This window comes from Diceros bicornis, chromosome X (assembly GCF_020826845.1).
Source record: "Diceros bicornis minor isolate mBicDic1 chromosome X, mDicBic1.mat.cur, whole genome shotgun sequence".
In the NCBI taxonomy this organism is placed as follows: Eukaryota; Metazoa; Chordata; class Mammalia; order Perissodactyla; family Rhinocerotidae; genus Diceros; species Diceros bicornis.
The window spans coordinates 137454939-137476223 of NC_080781.1; the positions used below are offsets into that span (position 1 = coordinate 137454939).

At 55.5% G+C, this 21285-nt stretch overlaps 1 protein-coding gene and 1 long non-coding RNA gene across 2 annotated transcripts; both read right to left on the minus strand.

Moving 5' to 3' along the window:
• Positions 1-7243: 7243 nt before the first annotated feature.
• PNMA6E (PNMA family member 6E) lies at positions 7244-11294 on the minus strand. The gene is made up of 3 exons (XM_058535144.1): positions 11083-11294; positions 10715-10955; positions 7244-10436 (listed from the first exon to the last, which is right to left on the minus strand). Exons 1-3 carry the CDS (start codon positions 11292-11294, stop codon positions 8127-8129), a joined length of 2763 nt encoding a protein of 920 aa, XP_058391127.1. The 3' UTR covers positions 7244-8126.
• Positions 11295-11326: 32 nt separating this feature from the next.
• On the minus strand, positions 11327-13600 carry LOC131400184 (uncharacterized). Its single transcript, XR_009217353.1, has 3 exons — positions 13546-13600; positions 11853-12104; positions 11327-11377 (listed from the first exon to the last, which is right to left on the minus strand). It is a non-coding gene; the product is annotated as an uncharacterized LOC131400184 (long non-coding RNA).
• Positions 13601-21285: the final 7685 nt, after the last annotated feature.

Here is a 21285-nt window from a genome sequence, read left to right on the forward strand (position 1 = left end):
GCCCCACCAGGCTCTGGGAAATATTGGTTTCCCATAGAGGGTGCCTGGCTCCATCTATGGGAATCTCCCCCTCCCCACTCACTCTCTGTCTTTCTCACACACACACACACACACACACCTCGAGCCAAGGGCAGATTGACACAAGAGTAACTTGTTGGGATTCGAGTCTGTTTCTTTCCCCACATAAACCATGTGTGCCCTCAGAGCTGGTTTCGCAGGCAAGCCACGAAACCTGCCTTGGCCTAGAAAGGAAGCTGCGAGGAGCCTGTGGCCACAGATGCCAGCGTGATGGGAGAGGCAGTTGCCAGCAGGGCACACTGAGAGAATCCCTGGCTGCCTGCGGGGGAATGGCTTGTGCTTGCATTGTTTGACTTTCAGCCCCCTCGACCAGGGCTCTTCCCTCTCACAAACCACGAACTGCCCAGATGAGGAGTACATCCCCCACCCCTGGATGGACACACCTGTTGATCAGTAAGCCCATCCAGTTGCCCAGGCTGAAAACTTCCACATCATCCTTGACTCCTCTCTCTTCCTCAAACACAAGCCTGCACCCCTCACCAGTCTATCAGGAACTCCTATTATCTCAACTGCATGCAGGAGGGGTACAGTAAATACTTCTCAAATAAATAACTGAGCTGGAGAGAGAGATCACCATGAGGCAACTAGCAAGAAGAGAAGAGAGGATACATGCATGTGAGAATGAGTCAAGTGTCCAGAAAAGTCCAGAGATGAGATCAAATTCACCCCATATCCCAGGACACAGAAATCCTCATCATTAACATTGCCTCAGACCTAGGTGCACGAAGAAAGATGGTCAGAGGCAGGGATGGGTACGTGACATGAAACTATTTCCCCAAAATGGGATCATCCAGTATACTCAGTGAAAGAAGCCAGACTCAAAAGGCCACATGTTGTATAATTCCATTGATATGAAATGTCCAGAAGAGGCAAATCCATAGCAACAGAAACAGATCAGTGGGTGCCAGAGGCCGGGGGTAGGGGGACAAGGAGTGACTGCTAATGGGCACTGGGTGTCCTTTTGGAGTGATGGAAATGCTCTGGGAGTAGATAGTGATAATGATTGTACAACTTTGTGAATGTACTAAATACACTGACTTGTACACTAAAAGGTGAGTTTTATGGTGTGTGTGTGTTATATCTCAGTAAAAATGGGGTCAGTATAATATACACTGTGGTTAATCTAAAGTATTACAGTCATTTCATTTGATTGTGAACAAAGAAAAAGAAACTGAAAGAATTGTTGAACTTGTAATAAATGTTTCTTTACAAGAAGTATTAGTTCCTAAAAGATCCCACAAAAGTTAAGGAATGAAACTATGAAAAATGCTAAGCTTTCTGAAATATTTGAAATATTATGTTTAATTACATGTTCCAACACAGTGTTCAATGACTCTCTGCTCCAACAGATGAAGAAATCATCCCACACTCTTCTTCCCACCTCCTCAGTCCTCCACCTCTGGTTTTTGACTTTCTGCTTTTAGACTTGAAGGACAAGTTGGGTGGACATGACATTCTTGGAGCAAATTGTCTTTTCCTCCGAAGTTGGGAAACCTTGCGTGCTGTCTTCGGGCACAGAGAACTGAGGTGGAGAGGTCGAAAGCCAACATGATTTTTCCCAGGAGCATTTTCTTCTCTTTATTCTTCTCTTTTCCAGGAATACCAATTCTATATATGTTGCATCTCCTTTTCTATCTTCTCTCCAGTCCTCTACTCTCTCCCGTTTCGTGTGGTGTGACTTCTTCAAGCCTTGCCACCACATCCCCGGATGGCTGTATGCGGTCTCCTTGGTCATATTTACTCAAGTTGTTACTGCTGTCAGTGTGGCTTTCCTCTCAGTAATATTTCTCTCTTCCCATTCATTTCTGAGTTCTGCTACCTTCCTTTCATTTCCTTCTGTTTTCTTATAATCTCTTCTTTGAACCCTACATCTCTCTTTAAATTCTCTTTTGTTTTGAGAAATCATGTTTTATGGAATTTCTTCGCCTCTATGGAGGTTTTTCTTTTTGGTCTAGAGTCCTCCTGTATTTTTTATGTCATTCCCTTCACGATGTGCTTTTCATCTGCTGTTAGCATCTATTCCTTTCCTCCTCTGATTATTTTTGTAATTGTCACTGTTGCCATTTTATGTATAGGACCTACGTTGACTTGTGAAGGTGCTTGATTTTGCCAACATGTCCACATCGTCCCCCGCTTCTGCATTGTCTGACTGGGTCTCCAAAGTGACATTCCACTGCTCCTGTGGCCTGTGCCCTTAAGTTTCATTAATCTAACTAGAGATTTGTTTCCTATTTCACAGACTTTCCGACTGTGACCCTTGACTTGGGGGCAGCCAGACTCCTGTCCCAGTTCTGAGGAGGCATTACTGGCCCAGCTGGCTCCCTACCTCTGTCTAGACAGAGCAGTATTTGGCTGGAGACCTTCCTAATTTGTGGTTTGGGGTTGTGACAGGTTCTGATGCTGTTTGCCTCTTTCAAGCTATGTTTGAAGCCAGGCCAGCCCATCATTTCTCTCTACAACTGGAGAGAAAAAGAGCCCAAGGCCTTGAAGGAATTTCCTTTCTGAAGTTGTTGTCTTCTGCAGGCAGCTAAGATTGAAGCATGAGCACAGAGCACCCCAGCTCCACCTGTCCCAGGCTGAGCCAGCCACTGGAAGGCTCTGGACTGGGAAGGGGCTCCAGCTTGAAGGCCTCCCCACACTGGGAAGGCCTAGCTCATCTGAGCTGACAGCTGCTCTGAGTGGAAGAAGATGGGAGGGAATTTCTGTCACTGAGCCCTCCTCTCTGCCGGGTGTCATACTTATGAAGTCACATGTAATCTGTCAGTTAAAAGTCACAATAGGCCTTTGGGAGAAGTGTCACAGCTGGGAGCCAGCCCTCAGCTGACTGCCTCTCAGGGGCCTCATGAGGGAGCTGAAGACGGAGCATAGAAGGAGATGTCCCATCCCCCAGTGTGGCTGGACGGGGCAAATGGGAAGTGCTTCCACCACTGGCTCTGGCCCCTTTGATGGGCAAGGTGAGGCTTCTTGGGCAGTCCCACATCTGAGCTGTTCCTTAAACCGTGACCCAGGGCATTAGATTGCGGACCTTCTCACCCACTTGGGAAAAAATTAAAGAGAAAGTGGCCTGAACAGCAAAGTCAATGAGGACTGCAAGGCAGGAGAGCTGTGTGCCCCAGGAGGACAAAGCACAGCAAGGGGTGAGGAGGAGCCCTCAGTCTCAGGCTGGGGGCAGCCAGGGCGGACTGCCCAAGGTGGGGAGACCCTGTGGGTGCAGTGGATGAGGGCCTCGTGCAGGGAAGGCACTCCAGGAACAAGCTCTGCTCTCCAGGCCAGGCTGTGGTGTGCCTGCTGGGTAGGTTCCTTGGAAAGCAGAACTCACTCCCTGAGGGCTACAGACAATGTATCACAGGGTACACCCCTCGCAGTCAGGGGAACTGCTGCTTTGGGTCCTGGAGTCAGCAGGGCTGGTGCGAGGGAAGCAGAGACAGCCGAGAAGTGGAGGGGCTGGGTAAGGATGAACTGGAAACCACATCTGTGTCCCACCACCTCAAACCTGGATGATGCGGGTGACCTGCAGGAGGTGAGCGCCGGTCCCCACGGAGCTGCACTCACACCTGGCCGAGCACTTGGAGAAGTGGAAGGAAGCGATTTCATGACAGCAGCAAGTCAATCAAGACTGCAGGACAACAATGCCGTGCTACACCAACCTTCTGGGCATTAAAAAAACAAATGAGCCCTGCTTCATTTCTCCCTTCCAAATCTCTCACAAATATCTCCTGTGGTCAACCGTAACCTGGAAACATAAAGGACAGGGAATTTTGGGAGAACTCGTTGCAGCTTAGCCCAGTGGACACAGTACACTTGACAAGCGCTGCCCCCTATGTGAGGATGCCTCCCTGCTTCCTCCACTCCACCTGCCACCCCTCTATGTGCACCTGGGGATATTCACCTTATGCTTCAGAGGCACACATGTGCCCTTGGCTCCCTGAGCCCCCCACAGCCCTATGGGCACCTGTCTCTGTGGGCACTGGCAGGCAGGACTGGGCAAAAGGACCACGGAGGAGAAACTGCCCAGGCCAGGTTGCTTGGAGAGCTGAGCCAGGAAGCATCACCTCTGCAGCAGCGCTGGCAGCCAGCTGGAGCACAAGTTCCTGATGCAGCACCCCGGGCAAGCTTCCTGAGCCCACCAGGATCCTGGGCTCGTCTGGAATGCACCAGATGCAAAGAGCAGCAACTTACATAACAATGATGGAAGCTGTCCATCGCGGGAGCAGCATTGTGCTGCCCCTCCAGCCCTAAACCTTCAGAAAGACGGGGCTCTGGGGCCAGCAAGGTGGCCAGTGGAGCACAGGCTCACCAAGCTCTCCCTCAAGGCCACCCTGAGCCCGAATCCCCACTTACCCAGATGTCATTGGCTCCCTGGGGACCTGGCTGCTAGGAGAGACTCTGGAGCCCTGCTCTGGTGGACTTGTCCCCCAAAGCCCAGTGTGGCCACCATAATGTGTCTGCAGAGCAAGACTCAGGTCCCCACGCCAAGCCCCTGTGAGGGAGCTGCTCAAGGCCAGTTCCCAGGCACTGAGTTGCCACCCCCAAGCAGCCAGCTGGCCTCTCTCTCTCTCGTTCTTCACAGGCCACTCCATAGCGGAGTCCCAGTGGCCATTCGTGGAATACAGTCTCCCTGTCTGCAGAAGGGAGCTAGGCTGGGACTGGGATGAGCACAGGGCCAGGAGGGGCACTGGTAGTGTCTGCAATGGGCTTCAGGGAGGGCTGTCCACTCACCGAGCTGCCACTCCTCAGCCGTGTCAGCTGTGGATCTGGCGCCACTCACTGAAAAGGGCACAGCAGGTGGGGTGAGGGGCTCTCCACTTCTAGGCACTCTGCCAGCTGCCCCGGGCTACAGGAAGGGGCTAGCCTAACATGGACTTGGATTGCGAGCTGGACGGAGGGCGCAAGAGGGAGCCTGAGAGGAAAATGTGAAAGATGCTGTCAACCATCTGGGACATGAGTAAAGCACCAGAGCTTTGGGGAATGGGGATAGGGTAGGAAACTGGGGACAGGGGCTCCCTCAGCAACCACTGTGCTCTGCCCCTTCAGTTGGCTGGAGTCCACCGATGTGTTCTTCCTCCAATTCATGGGGAAGTGGGAAGCCACTGGAAGTCTCAGGCTCCAGTCAGAGAAGGTGATGCAGGCTGAGAAGCCATCCTGCCCAACACACAAACACACACACACACACACACACACACACACACACACACACTCACACACACTTATAAGCCACACACACACTGAAACTTTGCCCCGACCCTCCAATCCCAGGGCCTCTCCCTGCTCTCTCGCAGGCTTCTCTCTACCTGTGACCAGTTGCACCCAGCTGTCTGCTCCTGTGGGGGTGGGTGCTCTTTTGGCAGATGTGATTGGGAGGCCCCTGTACCATGAGCAGTGTTTACGAATTACATCTCACTGTGGCCAACAGAAGCATGAAGGGAATTAGTGAAGGATGGCGGGTGTCTCGGGCATTTGGGAAGGGCTGGAGAGCCAGGCTTGGAGGCTTTGCAGAGAGGGACAAGGGTCTGAATCGCACCACTGTGCTGGACTGGTGAAGGCACCCCTGTGGCTCCCTCCCACGACTGGGCACAAACACCGTGGTTTGGAACAACAGTGTGGGACGCAAGTGCTGCCGTGAGAACCATGGCTGCCACAGCTCCTCGGAAAGCAGAGCTCACGGCCCCTGCTGCCACCCGCCCACCCAAGTGGAATCTGTGTGGCCCCTGCTTCTTCCCAGCTCTGGCCCCAGATTCAGTTGGCAGCAGGTGCATCTGAATGGTGGGGTAGGTCATGTGCCCACACCCTAGTTGTGAGGGAAGCTTGGAGAGCGCACACCTGGCATTTTCTGGTCTTCTTGTTGGAGGTGGGTTCAGCCTCATAGAGTGGCAGCTTCCCAGGACAGAAGGAATGAGCAGAGTCCGCCGGGCCCGCCTAAAAGGTCCAACACCTTCCCCCTGCCCTTAGCATGAAACTCGACTCCCCTCATCCCTCAACACTACCCCTTCATAGAGCACCACCTCCTCCCCCTCCCCCAGCTCTTGTGGGTCCTCCTTCATCGTGCATCTCACTAGCCTGGTCTTTTTCTTTTGCTTGAGAGCAAGTCTGCAGGTGGAGGTGGCATGGATATCTTTGTGCCCATTCTCCCAGAAACCCCACAAGTGTCTAGAGATTTACAGTTGCTCAGTAAGTGTTGTCATTGTTGTTCCATGGTGATATTTTCACATTTCAAGATACCTCAAATTAAAATACATTTCAGATTTTTTCAAAAACCCTATCAGTCCAATACTGGCTTTCTCATGAAGGATACTAGAGGCCTCTTGGGCATGACAGTTCTTTGTTGCATGGCCCCACTCCATGCATCTTCCACATTTAGCAGTCCTGAATCCTGGGCACTGGATGCCAGTGGTGCCTTCCCCACAGTTAAGGAGAAAACTAAGATCATTCCTACCCATTTTCAAAAGACCAATGGGACAGGACCATCCCAAGATGAGAACCAACAGAACCACAAAACTTTATAATTCACCTATTAAATAGAAGAAAAGCCCTCATCATGTCCTAGTTGCCGAAGTGCCCATGCTACCCTCTCCCTGGAGAAGTCTCCCATGGGTGCTGAGCAGGAATCCTCTTCTGGCCTCCCCACCACGACTCCCAGCAGATCCTTCCCTCAATTGCTCACAGCAGAGGCGACACTCAGCTAAAACAGTCAATGAAATTTATTAAAGAGAACCATTTACTGAAACCATTGAAGAGAAGGGAATGACAACACAGAGAGGAACTTGTAACAGCCCCTACAGCCCACAGGTCTCTGGCCCCGCACATCCTGGGGTCCCTAACAGGTGCATCAGCTGCCCCCCACACTGCAGCCCTCCCACCATAGTCTCTCTTCCTGGGGGCACCACGATCAGCCTCTTGCCAGGATGATGGATGCTGGCGATGTCCTCTCACTCCAGGGCACACCCTCCGCCTCTGGCTGACATGCTGGGGCAGGGCCCTGCCCTATGGTCCACACAGGACAGTCACAGGACGCTGGAAAACATGGCAGGGGACACTCCACCAAGCCCGGGAAACTGAACCACAAGAACAGGTTGGCACATCAGAGCACAGTCCCAGTGGAGCCTCCCGCAGCCTCCCTCCATGTCCCTGCTCCAGTTCTTCCTTCCCGAGGTCACGGTGAGCGCCGGCAGAGCCCTCCTCTGTCCATCCTTCCCGGCATCTCCTGGACCTGGGCTCGGGGGTCTCTGGGGTGGGGTGGTGGGGGAACTGCTCAGATAAGCACACACACATCTCCACAAGAACAAGCAGCGGTTGGCTTGAATCTACACCGAGAAAGCAGAGTTGAGCTCACGGCACTGGACGAGAGCGCGCAGGGCCTTGGCTGGCACTGAAGCTCACAGCACATGCCGGGGCCGAGAGGGGGCTGTCCCAGTAGGCCAGGACACCCAGCCCGTGTTCACGCACGCCTCACAGCGCTGCACAGAAATGACCACATGTGTGTGTGGGGTGGGGTGGGGATTACTTGACACCTGGGTCACCTTAGGGCCTACAGAGACACAAGTGGGCTTCCCAGAACAGGGACCAGCCTGCCCCAGGGGACGGTGAATAGGGGTCCCCCTCTTGGGAGGCCCAGGTGGCTGGCAACCTTGAGATGACCTCTAACATCTCCCTGGCCATTGCGGGTGGCAGACGTCTTCAGGTGCCCCTGACCTAGCCCAAACCCACCACTCAAGGGAGCCCCCAGGCTGGCTTCCCTAGTTGGCAGGGTTTGGGGCTGGGGCTGGGGCTGGGGCTGGCGCTGGGGCTGGGTGTGGTGCTGCCATGGGGAAACACCTCGCCCCTCCCCTCTGGGGTCACACATGGTGATCTCAGTCACTTGGAAGGGCTGATAGCAGTGATCAGGGCCACTTGGGGATTGTTGGGGGCCAGGGGCTTGGTTTTGGCTGAGGGGGCCCCTCCCATGGCCCTGCTCCACATGTGGGGTGAGGTGGCTGCCCTGGCCTGGCCTCCCCCTGCCTCCAGGGCTCTGCTGCCCAAGAGGAGAGAGGGCCCTGGGCATTCTGAGCCTATCAGCCCAAGGAGGACTTGGGGGGGCTCATCTCCCCAGCCCCGTCCTTGTTTCCCGACTCCTCCTGGATGGGCTTGAGCCCCTTCTCAGGGGGCTCCCCGACCTCCTGGTCTCCTGCCGGAGCAACGCCCTCTGGCTTACTGCCAGGACCTCCTGGGCCTGCCCCAGAAGCACTGCCCATCTGGGCTGGGGTGGGGCCCCCCGGGGCCTCTGAGGGTCCCGCCTGACCTAGGCCCACAGGGGTGGGAGTATTTTCTTCTTCCTGAATGGCAGGGGAGACCTTGATGGTCTCCTCATGGGCAGGGGCTGCCCTGGCAGCATCATGGCTGTCAGAAGCAGCCTCTCCAGGGTCGACTGTGCCAGGAACTGCCTCATCGGCCTCTTCATTGGCCGGAACAGCCTCGATGGTGTCTTCCTTGGAAAGGGCAGCTTCGGCGGTATCTTTGTTACCTGATGAGGCCTTGGCTCCTTCTGCAGTGGCAGGGGTGCACTCGGTGATGACCTCGTTGGCTGGGGCAGCCCGGGCAGCACTTTCGCGGGCTGGGGCACCCTGGGCAGCATCTTCACTGGCTGGGGCACCCTGCACAGCATCTTCCCAGCCTGGGGAGACCTCGGCAGCACCTTCACTGACCGGGGAAGCCCGGGCAGCACCTTCACTGGGTGGGACAGCCCTGGCAGCACCTTCGTGGGCCGAGGCAGCCCAGGCAGCATCTTCACTGGCTGAGGAGACCTCAGCACCGTATTCATGGGCCGAGGCAGCCTGGGAGGCGATTAGGTCTCCAATGTCCACATGGGCCCCTTCTTCCACTTGGAACTGCTCACTTGTACCTGGGGTGGCCTCCCACGCCTCGGTCTCCCGAATGAGCTGCAGCATCCCCAGGAAGCCAGGCGGTCTCCTCTCCAGACGCATCCTCCTCAGCTTGTTCTGGAGCGTCTCGTTGGGGTGGGCTCGCATCAGCACCTGCCTGGCGCGCAGCTGGTCTGCGATGGCGGCCTGGATGGCCCCCTTCTCCATGGCCGCCTGCAGCAGGCCCTCCAGGCGCATCACGTAGGCAAAGAGAGTCTCCTGGGGCCTCTGGGCACAAGTCAGGAACTTCAGCCGTGCGGTCATCCGGGCGTCCTTGTTACCAAACGCTTGCACCAGCGCGGCCAGGCAGTCCTGTGCAGGGATGTCGGGATTTTCATCCAGGAGGCCGCACATGAGATCCAGTGCCGGGCCACCCAAGCTCTCCACCAGCCTCCTCCTCCTCTCCCGTTCCGATATGTGGCGCCACAGGTACAGCATGTCGTTGGTATGGTCCAGCCAGCTCTCAAAAGACTCTTCTCCACAGCACGGCTCTTCCAACCCAGAAAAAGGTCTCAGTTCCTGGTAGGCCATGCTGTCGAGCAGAGGCTGCAAGGTCTCCCGCCATTGCTGGGTCCAGCCTCCTGCCTCATCCATGGCTCTTGCCACACCTGCAGCCTCTTCCTCACCTGGAGCCTCTGCCTCACCTGCAGCTCCTGCCACTGTCACAGATCCTGCCACACCTGCAACTCCTGTGTCACCTGCTGCTCCCTCTTCATCTGATGCTCCTGCTTCATCTTCAGCTCCTGCCTCCCCCAGGGCTCCTGCCTCCCCCTCGGCTCCCTCCTCACCTGCAGCTCCCTCCTCACCTGCAGCTCTCTCATCACCTACAGCTTCTTCCTCACCTGCAGCTCTTGCCACATCAGCAACTTCCTCCTCACCTGCAGCTCTTGCCACATCAGCAACTTCCTCCTCACCTGCAGCTCCCTCCTCACCTGCACCTTCTTCCTCATCTGCGGCTCCTGCCGCTCCTGGAGTTCCTGCCACATCTTCAGCTTCTGCCTCACCTCGGGATTTTGACACACCTGCAGCTCCTGCTGTATCTGCAGCCTCTTCCTCACCTGCAGCTCCCTGTTCACCTGCAGCTCCAGCCTCGGCTGTAGCTCCCTCCTCACCTGCAGCTCCTGCCACACTCACAATTCCTGCCACACCTGCAACTCCTGTGTCACATGCAGCTCCCTCTTCATCTGACGCTCCTGCTTCATCTTCAGCTCCTGCCTCCCCCTGGGCATCTGCCTCCCCCTTGGCTCCTGCCTCCCCCTCAGCTTCTTCCTCACCAGCAGCTCTCTCATCACCTGCGGCTCTCTCATCACCTGCGGCTTCTTCCTCACCTGCAGCTCTCTCATCACCTGCAGCTTCTTCCTCACCTGCAGGTCTTGCCACATCAGCAACTTCCTCCTCACCTGCAGCGCCCTCCTCACCTGCACCTTCTTCCTCACCTGCAGTTCCCGCCTCACCTGGAGCTCCCTCCTCACCAGCGGCTCCCAATTCACCTGGGGTTCCCGCCTCACCTGGGGCTCCCACCTCACCTGGGGCTCCCGCATCACCTGGCGCTCCCGCCTCACTTGAGGCACCCTCCTCACCTGGCGCTCCCACCTCATCTGTGGTTCCTTCCTCACCTTCACATCCTATCTCACCTTCACATCCCTCCTCACCTGCAGCTCCCTCCTCACCTTCACATCCTACCTCACCTTTACATCCTCCCTCACCTTCACATCCCTCCTCACCTGCAGCTCCCTCCTCACCTTCACATCCTGCCTCACCTTCACATCCTGCCTCACCTTCACATCCTCCCTCACCTTCACATCCTCCCTCACCTTCAGAGCCTTCCTCACCAGCATCCCCCTCCTCACCTGCAGCTCCCTCCTCACCTTCACATCCTGTCTCACCTGCAGATCCTGCCTCACATGGAGCTCCTTCCTCACCTGGAGCTCCTGCCACATCTGCAGCTGCTGCGTCACCTGCCCTGCCAGGTACTGCTTGCCTCTGAGGCTTTGCAGGGAAATTGAGTCTATCTTGTGACTCAGAATCAGGGGCCTGGGGCAGGAAGACCACATCCCAGGGTCCCCCCTTGCCTGGTATTTGTTGGGGGATCAAACTTCGATTTAAATACTCAGCAAACTCCACCAGGGCCACGCTGGTCCCCAGCTCCTTTCTGAAGACCTGGCCCAGCACTCGGTACCTGCCCAGGGGCCACAGGGCAGCCCGCACGGCCTCCTGGAATTCCTGGTCCTCACAGTCGTCCGGGATGCCCAGGATGAGCAGGGAGCGCTGTGCGTTCATGCCTCTCCACTTGCACCAGTCCCGCAGGATCGCCAGTGCCATTGCCATTGCCATTGCTGAGGTCCTGCGGGTGAGGAGAAGCGACTGGACGGGAGTACACAGACTGTCGCAGTGTGGGCCTCGGCCTGTGGGTGCAACGGGGAGAGAGGCGTGTTTGTGCCACACAGCCCACCCCACAGCCCCAGCCAGAGCCTCGTGCCCCTCACAGCGTGGCCTGCAGCACCTCCTCTCCCTGTTTGCTCTGTTTGACTTTAGGAAGCTTTTGTGATAATAAATTACATTTATTCACAAGATATAGGGCTAGTAGTATTTTTTATTTTTCTAGCAGCAGTTTTAGGGAAGTCGCCTGGTTCCCCAAGGAATTTGTCACCTTTTCCAATTTGGGGCACAAATTTTCCCATGATATTCCCTCCCTCTCTTCTGGATGTCCGTCTGATCTGCAGTGACAGCCCTCGTTCCCTCCCAACACGACCCAGGTGATTCGTGTCATCCCTGTCTTGTGCATCGCTCTTGCCGGGGCTCCATCCCTAGTTCTGTGCTGGGTAAGAGGAGCCTGGGGAGAGCTGTCTCTGTCCCTCTGCCCCGCTGTCTCTCACTGACCTCCTCTCTGGGCGCTGTCGTCTCTTCAGTGGGCCACTTTGGGTTCCCTCTGCTCTTCTCTTTCTAGCTTCCTTCAATGGGCCATCAGGGCACTGATTTCACCTCCTTCTCCTTTCCTAAGGTGAGCATGTAGAGCAGCACGTTTTCCTCCGATCGCTTCTTGAGCTGCCTCCCACTACTTTGGGGAAGTTGTACTTTTTTATTATGCACTTTGAAATCTTTTCTAAGTTCCTTTGTGATTTCTTCTTTGATCTATGGGTTTCCAAATATTTAGAGATGAGTTATCGTTATTAACATCAAATAAAATTCCCATGTGATCAGAGAACTGATTCTGTAAAAGTGCAATCCTTTTAAATGGATGGAAACCTTCTTAAGGCCTGAAGTATGGTGTATCCCGCTGACGGTACAGAGCAGCCTTGGAGAGAAGCTATAGCTTCCGTGGAGGCCAAGGCCCTGCCCAGCCACATCGGCGACCCCTAGGCCACCCTCCACAGAGGCCACCTGGAACCTCTCAGATGCCACGTGCAGGGCGCCAGAGCCCCTCCCCGAACCCTCCCCCACTCCACTGGCCAGGGTGACACCTCCTGCAGATCACAGCTGCCCCAGCGCCCCCCAAACCATCATCTGCACCCCACGCAGCCAGGCTGCTCCTCTCCCGCACCCCCCACACCCTCAGCCGGCGGCCCTACCTTCCAGCCCACCCCCCGCCCCGCACCCGGGTGCCATCCTCCCCCGCCCTGCCGAGTGCCCTCCCATACTGCGACCCCGCTCAGCTGGGAGCACTCTGCTCCAGCCCCTGGAAGCAGGGCGCCCCCACGTGCTTGGACTTTAGCCTTCCTCTCTGGCCTCCCCACACCGGGGAGCCATCCCCTCCCCCGGCCTCCACACCTGCAGCCAGTCACCCTTCCCCGTGACCCCAGAAGCCAGGTGCACTCCGCGGTAGCCCCTCCATCAGCGCGCGTGCCCGCACCGGCTTAGACGGTCGGTGGCGGCCCCTCCGGCCTGCCCACGCTCTGGAGTCCTCCCCCTAGCGCCCACAGCCGGGAGCTCTCCCCTCCCGCGGCCCCCAGATGCAGAGCTGGTAGCCCGCCCTCTCACCTCCCCACACCCCGGGGCGGCGAGGGAGCGGAGCCCCCCTTCCTGCCCTGAGCAGCCAGCGGCGTCCGCCCTGCCCACCCCCTCTCACACGCACAGCGGGTCGCTCCCCTCCCGCCACCCGCACCCGGGAGTCCTCCTCCCATTGCCCCCTCCTCAGGCAGGAGCCCTCTCCCCAGCTGGGCGCCCTCCCCTCCGGCCTCCAGCACCGGGGAGCCCGCCCCTCCCACGCCCCCCACACACGCTGAGCCACTAGCCCCACCCTCCGGCCTCCGCACACCACAGCGCCCCCCCACCCCGCCTCCCCTCAGCCCCCACACCGGGGAACCCTGCCCTCAGCCCTCCCTTTGGCCGGGCGCCCTCCGCTCGCGCCCCCTCACTCACACCCCCAGAGTTAGCCCTCCCCTCAGCTCTCCCCTCACCAGGGAGCCCCCCTGCCCCCCGCAGCTGGGAGCCTTCCACTCCCGCAGCCCCCACACCCGCAGCCGGGAGCCCAGCCGCCCACTTCCACCCCCTGCCCGGGCGCTCAGGGGCCCCGACCCAGGACTCCAGGCGACCCCCGAGTCCAGGCCCAGCAAAGCCCTGCCCGTCTGCTCACTTTCGCCGACTCGGTGGACAGTTCCGCGGTCCCACTCAGAAGGGGCTGAAGACCTCACCTCAGCCGCACAGCCAGGGACTGTGGGGCACGGCTCCCAGGCGCTCTGTGCCGAGGCCACGTGAGCTTCCCGCTTCTCCCAGAAGCCCCCGCCAGGCAGAGCGGACAGAAAGTTCTAGGCGGCTCTGTGCAGGGCAGATGTGCAGGGCAGATGATTGGCTCGGAAGAGCCGGAGGGGAGGGCGCTGAGTGGTAAAGGCTTCACGGCGTCATCGCAAGGCTTGGAGCGTCCGGAAGCAAAAAGCGCGGCTTGTGGACGTGCCACCAATGAAACAGCCTACCAACAAGGCAATGGACTTGCAAGAGTAACCTTGCACGTGGAGCACCCGTTGTGGCAAATTGGGCAAGTTTTCTTTATAGTTTGTTTTCTGTTGTGGCTGGTCATGTCGTAAAGATGTCTACATTTTTACTGATTTCTCATCTAGTTGTACCAGTTGCTGAGGCAGGAGTGTTAAAATCTCCAGCTAGAGTTGTGGAAATGTCTGTTTCTCCCTTTATCCTGTCAAATGTTATTTCATGTATTTTAAAGCTCTGTCAGTGGACAGAAACACATTTATGAAATCTGGGGGTTCCTGATTCATTGACCCTTACATCATTCTTCCCTTGATTCTCGGGTAATAGCCTTTGTCTTGAACTCTACTTTGTCCACTAGTAATACAGTGGTTCCTACTTCCTTATGCTTGCTCTTTCTATGGTATACCATTTTGCATCCTCTTACTATCAACTCATCTGAGTCTTTATTTTTCAATTGCAGCTCCTGTAGACAGCAAAAGCCTTGCTCTTTTCTTCATTCTGACAATCTCTGCCTTTTAATTGGAGTATTTAACCCATTAACATCGAGTGTGATTTTGGATTATGGCTGGATTTAGGTCTACCCTTTTACCATCTGTCTTAGTCTGTTCAGGCTACTATAAAAAAAAAAACACCATAGACTGGGTGGTATTTCATAAACAGCAAACATTTATTTCTCACAGTTCTGGAGGCCGAGGAGTCCAAAGTCAAGGTACTGGTGGATTCTGTGTCTGGTGAGAGCCTGCTTCCTAGTTCATAGACAGACATCTTCTCACCATGTCCTCACACGGCAGAAGCGGGTCAGGGAGCTAGCTCTCCAGGGTCTCTTTTATGGTCACTAATCCCATTCCTGAGGGCTCCACCCCCATGAACTGATCACCTCAAAGGCTCCACCTCCTAATACCATCACATTGTGGGGTACCACGTAATGTGTGAATTTGGGGGAGCACACAGACATTCAGAGTATAGCACTGTCTGTCCATCTCTTTTTCTTCCTGTGTTCCCCTTTTCCTGCCTGAGATAATCAAAAACGTTTTAAATTCCATTTTAACTTATTAATGCCTTTTTAGGCAATTATCACTTTGAATTGGTTTGTAGTGATTGCTCGAGAGATTATATTTCCTTAACTTTTCACTGTCCACTTGTGGTTAATATTGTACCACTTCACATAAGTGTAAGAACCTTTCCACCATACAGATTCATTCCCCATCTACCCCATCCTTTATGCTGTAGTCGCCATATGTATTACGCCTACAGATGTTACAAAACCTACAACACGCTATTAAAATTTTTATTTTAGAAAATAGTCATGTGTACTGTAAGAAAATTAAGAGCAAATAAGTATTCTTGAATATTTACCCACACATTTACCATTTCTGTGGTTCTTCGTCTCCACGCAAAGATCAAGGCTTCCCTCTACTATCATGTTTCTTCTGATTGAAAGACCTGCTTTGGCATTTCTTTTAGCGTAGGTCTGTTGATGAATTCTCTTAGCTTTCACAAATCTCAAAAGGTCCTTCTCTCCCCTTCATTCTTGAAGGATCTTTTCCCTGGTTAGAGACAGAGAGTTCTGGGTTGAAAGTTGTTTTCACTTATTGTTGTCGTTCAGCACTTTAAAATGCCCTTCCCCTGTCTTCTGGTTTCCATTCTTTCTGATGAGAATTCAGTGACTATTCTTGTCAATGTTCTGCTAGATGTAGTGCTTTGTCTAACTCGGACTGCCTGCAAGATTTTCTCTTTATACTTTGTTCAGTCGTTTGACTACACTGCCCCTACATGTGGCTTTTCTTTGTATTTACCCTCCTTGGGCTTCACAGAACTTCTTGAATCTGTAAATTACGTCTAGCTCCCAATTTTGAAAATGTCAGTCATTATTTCTTGAAGTAGCTTTTCTTCCCCATTCTCTCTTTTCTCCTGGGATCCCGGATACACATGTCTCGGACCTTTCTGTATTGTCCCACAGCTCACTGAGGCTCTGTTCTTCTTCTTCTTTATTTTTTTTTAAATCTTTTTCCTCTCAGTTTCTCAGAATGGATTATTTCTATTGATCTATCTTCCAAGTAATATGAAGCTTCTGAATATTCATAACTCTTAACAAACACCAATGTTAAAGGAAGGATGGAGTAACAGGAGCCAGAATAGGACTGTGTAAAGAGCTGCCAAGTTGCAAGAGCACGTGGCATCCCTGAGCCCCAGGCCAGGAGCGCTTAATGCAGTGGGAGATCAGACAGCCACTGCAGAAACCTAGCCCGTCACGGTTCCTAGTTGCACACAACAGCAGACTGGCCAATGGAAGCAGGAAGGGAATTAGTGAAGGATGGCGGGTGTCTCACGGGCATTTGGGAAGGGCTGGAGAGCCAGGCTTGGAGGCTTTGCAGAGAGGGACAAGGGTCTGAATCGCACCACTGTGCTGGACTGGTGAAGGCACCCCTGTGGCTCCCTCCCACGACTGGGCACAAACACCGTGGTTTGGAACAACAGTGTGGGACGCAAGTGCTGCCGTGAGAACCATGGCTGCCACAGCTCCTCGGAAAGCAGAGCTCACGGCCCCTGCTGCCACCCGCCCACCCAAGTGGAATCTGTGTGGCCCCTGCTTCTTCCCAGCTCTGGCCCCAGATTCAGTTGGCAGCAGGTGAATCTGAATGGTGGGGTAGGTCATGTGCCCACACCCTAGTTGTGAGGGAAGCTTGGAGAGCGCACACCTGACGTTTTCTGCTCTTCTTGTGTGAAGTGGGTTCCACATTAGCTGAGGGAACTGCATGTGTAAAGGTCCTGGGTCTGGAACGAACATGGTGAGCATCATTGTGGCTCCAGTGCAGCTGGAGCAGAGAGAGAGAGAGAGAGAGAGAGTGCTATGCACTGAGGCTGGAGAGAACAGACCGTGCAGTCCTCATGTGCCTCAGGAAGAGGTTGATCTTTATCTAAAAGAGTTAGAAACCCATCGAAAAGTTTGGAGTCAGAGGTGCAAGTGCACTCACGTGTCTGTGTGACATGATCAAATTATATTTTCAGGCACTTTCTCTGGCTTCCCTGTGGAAGAATTATGTGCAGGGGGCGCAGAGTGGATGCAGAAAGACTGTGGAGGGTTGTCCCCTGAGAGATGATGATGGTCTGAACAATCGTAGTGGCAGTGTCATGGGGCAGATGTAACAGACCTAAAGCGTGTGGAGTACTAGCCAAACAGTGTGAATGATCAGATGCGGAAGGTGAGTGAGGGACGTCCCCGAGTTTTGGCCTTTGACATGGGTGTGTGGGGGTTCCATTCACTTCAGCTGGGGACTCGGGAAAGCAACAGCCTGGGTGGAAAAACGTGAGTTCCATTTTGGACATGTGAGTTGGAAAGATCCAAGTGGAGATGTCAAGAAGCAGCTGGATATAAGGGGCAGGGACTCGGATGAGAGGTCTAGGTTAGGGGCAGAAATGGGGCATCGTAGAAAGCTCCAGGTGACCCAAGGATGAATCCACATATAGACATGCCTTACCAGCCCCACCCTCTCCCAAGTGTGGACAAAGGGCCAGGGGATGGGGGAGCATGGCTGCTAGTGGGGACGGGCATTGGAGAACGAGAGGCAGCCCAACTGCGGGTCGGCCTCAGGCTGAGCAGCTGTCCTGAGCCGCTGGAAGGTGAGCCTTCCCCTCTGCCAGGATGTCTTAGCAAGGCTGGATAGTTCTGTCAGGTCCCCACTATTGGTGCCTCCTGGGTGCAGCCCCTGTCGCCTGAAGGAATGCCTGGAGACAGGACATTGCTGGCTGCCCTCCCAGCAGCCATTCCCCTCTTCTTCCTTGCTGAGGGAACCCCCTTTTTGTTCAAGTGTCTGTCACTCTTCCATGCAGCTCAGGGCATGGTAACCCCCATCCCCAAAACCAGAGGCAGATCTTATAGGTCCAAGCCCAGCTGTGCATGGCATTCCTAGAGCAACTATTAGTGATCTGAGCAGTCCATGGCCGAAATAGCCCAGCGGGGCAGAGGAGAAGGATTCACGTTCTGTCCAAGGAGGAGGGCTTCTCTTTCTCTGGGACAGGATCAAGGAAGCGTGTGGTCCCGATTGCTGCTGACAGACCTTCCACAGCACACAGAAGGCAGCCTGATGCTGGAGCCAAGACTTGAGAGTGGAAAGAGGCTGAGTCCTGGGTGCAGCCTGGGGCAACGTGCACCTGGCGGGGGGACCTAGAGGGCGGAAACAGTCAAGGAACAGTTGCACTTACACTGGGAGACTCAGTGAAGGGAAAGGGTGGCCACACTGAGGAGGGAGAACAGAGGGACAGTGGTGGCTCCCCTCTGGAAAATTCAGGGGCCAGAGAAGCTGCTACAGCCATCAGAGAAGCTCCAGATCCGGCTGAGCATCAGGCCCACAAATGCTGAGGTGGCCTGCTCTGAGGGGAGCATCTTGCTCCCTCCTGGCACCAAAGCCCAGCACTATTGCCCTCACCAGCCTCACCACGAGGGCCCCATCAAGCGTCAGGGGCCCCAGGGTTATAAGGACCGGCCCCACGTGTGACATCCATCACGTGAGCCACACTGTGCCCTGAGCCTTATGCAGGGTCAAGGAGCAGCCCGGGTGAGCTGGAGCACTGATGGCCACATGCTTCCCCAGCCCCTGCACACCCCAGGGCCGCCGTCTCCAAGGGCTGCAGCTTGAACAGCCCCCTACTCCACCCATCCACGCCACCTTTTCGGCAGGGGTGCAGAGGTGGGGGGCCTGCAGGGAAATAGCTTATGCTGTCCATCCGTCCACGAACCAGCTCACCTCACACGCTGTCTGACCTGAGCTATGTTTGTCACCCTCAATTAGTGTCTAGGGTTGGGAGGACACCACTCAAGGCTCTGCGAGTCCCCCAGACCCTGCAGCCGGCCCTGGGGGGAGGTGTCCACTTCCTGAAGGTGCCACCTTGGCCCCTACTCCCTCCTTAGGCCTGGCCTGCCCATCAGTGGCTCAGATCCCTCCCTCCTGAGCGAGGGGCTCACTCACTTCTCACTGACGACTTGGCTTCGCCCTGGACCCATTCTCCAGGCCCCTTCTCCACTGGGGTCCCAGGGATCTGCTGCAGAGTGGCCGACTCTGGGCTTGCTGCCCTCGGACACCGTCCCTGCCTGCAGTGGGTGAGGCCGCCTGTCTCAGAGAAGGTTCCAGGCCCCCTGACCACAATAAGAGGAGGCAGACGGGAGGAGAGAGCAAGCGAGGTGGCCCTGCATGAATTGCTGTTGGAGCTGACTGGTGCATCCATGGACTTTCGTTATATTACTCTCTCTAGGCTGGGCATATGTTTGAATTTCTTCATAATAAAAAAGTGAAAAAATTCTAGAAGGGAAGTTTATCTCCCGATACCATTGTGGGTTCATCACTTCCTCTTCCTAGGTCTATTGCTTCTGCTTTAGGCATTCTGATGCTCTCCAGACCAGCTGTAATAATGCTACCACCACCTATACGGTAATCCCAAACCGTTGAAGACAATTGTGTCTGGTCTCCCCACTCTCTATTTTTTAGCCCTATTGCAGCTACCTGTTCCGAGCACACAGCCATTGTTCCCTGCCGCAGATGCCGGGACGCACGCCCAGAGCCCCTCCGGGCCTGAGGCTCTCGCTCCTCTCCATTGCTGATCTCTAGGAATTGCCCAAGGCCAAAGGAGGTGCCTTACTCAAGGGTGCCCTCAGCCCACATCTGACTACTACCAGCTGATGTGGGATGCAAAGGCCCAGCCCCCTTCCCTCAGCTGGCTTGGGAAGGGTCTGAGTTCAGCCCTTTCCCTTGTGTATGAGGTTTCTGGGGCTGCTAGTAACAAATGACCACAAACCAGAGGGCTTAAAACAACAGGAATTTCTTCTCTCACAGTTCTAGAGGCCAGAAGCCCAAAATTAAGGTGTCAGCAGGGCTGTGCTCCCTCCAAAGGCTCTAGGGGAAGACCCTTCCTTGCCTCTTCCAGTTTCGTGGGGCTACAGGTGTTCCTGAGCTTGGGGCTGCATCACTCCAGTCTCTGCCTCTGTCTTCATGTGGCATTCTCCTCTCTGTGTCTCTCTTCTGTCTCTTATAAGGACACTCGTCATTAGATTTAGGGCCCACCTGGATAATCCAGAATGATCTCATCTCGAGATCCTTAAGTTCATCACACCTGCAAAGACCCTTTTTCAAAAAAGGTCACATTCACAGGTTCCCAGAGTTAGGACGTGTGCATATCTTTTGAGGGGCCACCATTCGGCCCACTACACCTCGAGAGCCCAGGCCCAGGCCTGCACAGCCAGCCTCCCAGTGAGAGGACGAGATCAGGCGTCAGGGCTCACAACTAAGTGCCACGGGGGACCTCCCTGCCTCTGCTCCAGGGAAGGGCCCCAGAAGCTGTGCTGCACTTGGCCCCCTGGGAGGCCTGCTCCCTGTGGCCCCAAGCACCCTGAGTGGGTGTCCCAGCTGTCCCTCTAAGCCAGGAGCGGGCAACTGCTGTCCCAGGAGCCTCGGTGTGCTGAGGGCTTCTCGCTGCAGGCCCGGGCTCTCCTGGCCAGGACCCAGGGCCCTTTGAAGAGAAGGGATGCCTGAGCTCCGGTTTTGTGAGGAAAGGTACAGCTCAGAGACAGAGAGGGTGCCCACCCCATTGTGCTCGATTCCCAACAGCCCAGGGACTGGGTGGAAGGGGTGGGACATGCAAACTGGCTGGTTTTTCTGGGTTGATTTTCTTTGACAGCCTTTTTCATATTCCTAACTTTTCAAGGAACTCATCACTGTCAACAGAGCACATGTTCTCAGTCAGCCCTGGATTTCAGTCCTGGTTCTGCCACATGGATGGTGACCTGTGGCAAAATGGAGACTCCAATGCCCACCCTGCAGACTGGTTTGATGATCACATGGTAAGACCCGAGGGAAAGACCCACGCACCCAACAGCTCTTCACTTCTTGCTCTTCTCCTCTGTCCCCTCCGTCTGCACACTGTCCCCCACTTTCTCATCTTCACTTTCCTGGCTCAAGTTGGCTGGTCTCTTAATGGGTGGCCATGGCCAGGCCACTTGGTGTTAGCTGTCCCGCAGGGGTCCAGTGGACCCCAGATGGATGGACGTATTGCTGGATGGACATGAAGCCCCAGCATCTGACCCATGGGAGGGGTGTGATCAACTTTGTCCCTCCCCCGTCCCCTCGGGGGCCTGTGGTGGACTGAGCCCTTGAAGCTGCCCAGACGGGAAGTGGAAGTGCTGGAGAGTGGAAGTGCCCTGGGGTGCGCGGGAAGCCAGGCCAGAAACCCCGTGGGGCGCGCCAGGCTGGCGGGGGCCGGACTGCCATCCAGCCCAGCCGCGCATGCTCCGTGCCCCCCCACCCGCCCCGTTCCCACGCCGCCGCCCCGGCCCCGCCCGCTCCCCGCCCGCGCCCTGGCCCCGCTGGTCTGTGCCGGGCAGACCGATGGACAGCCCCGC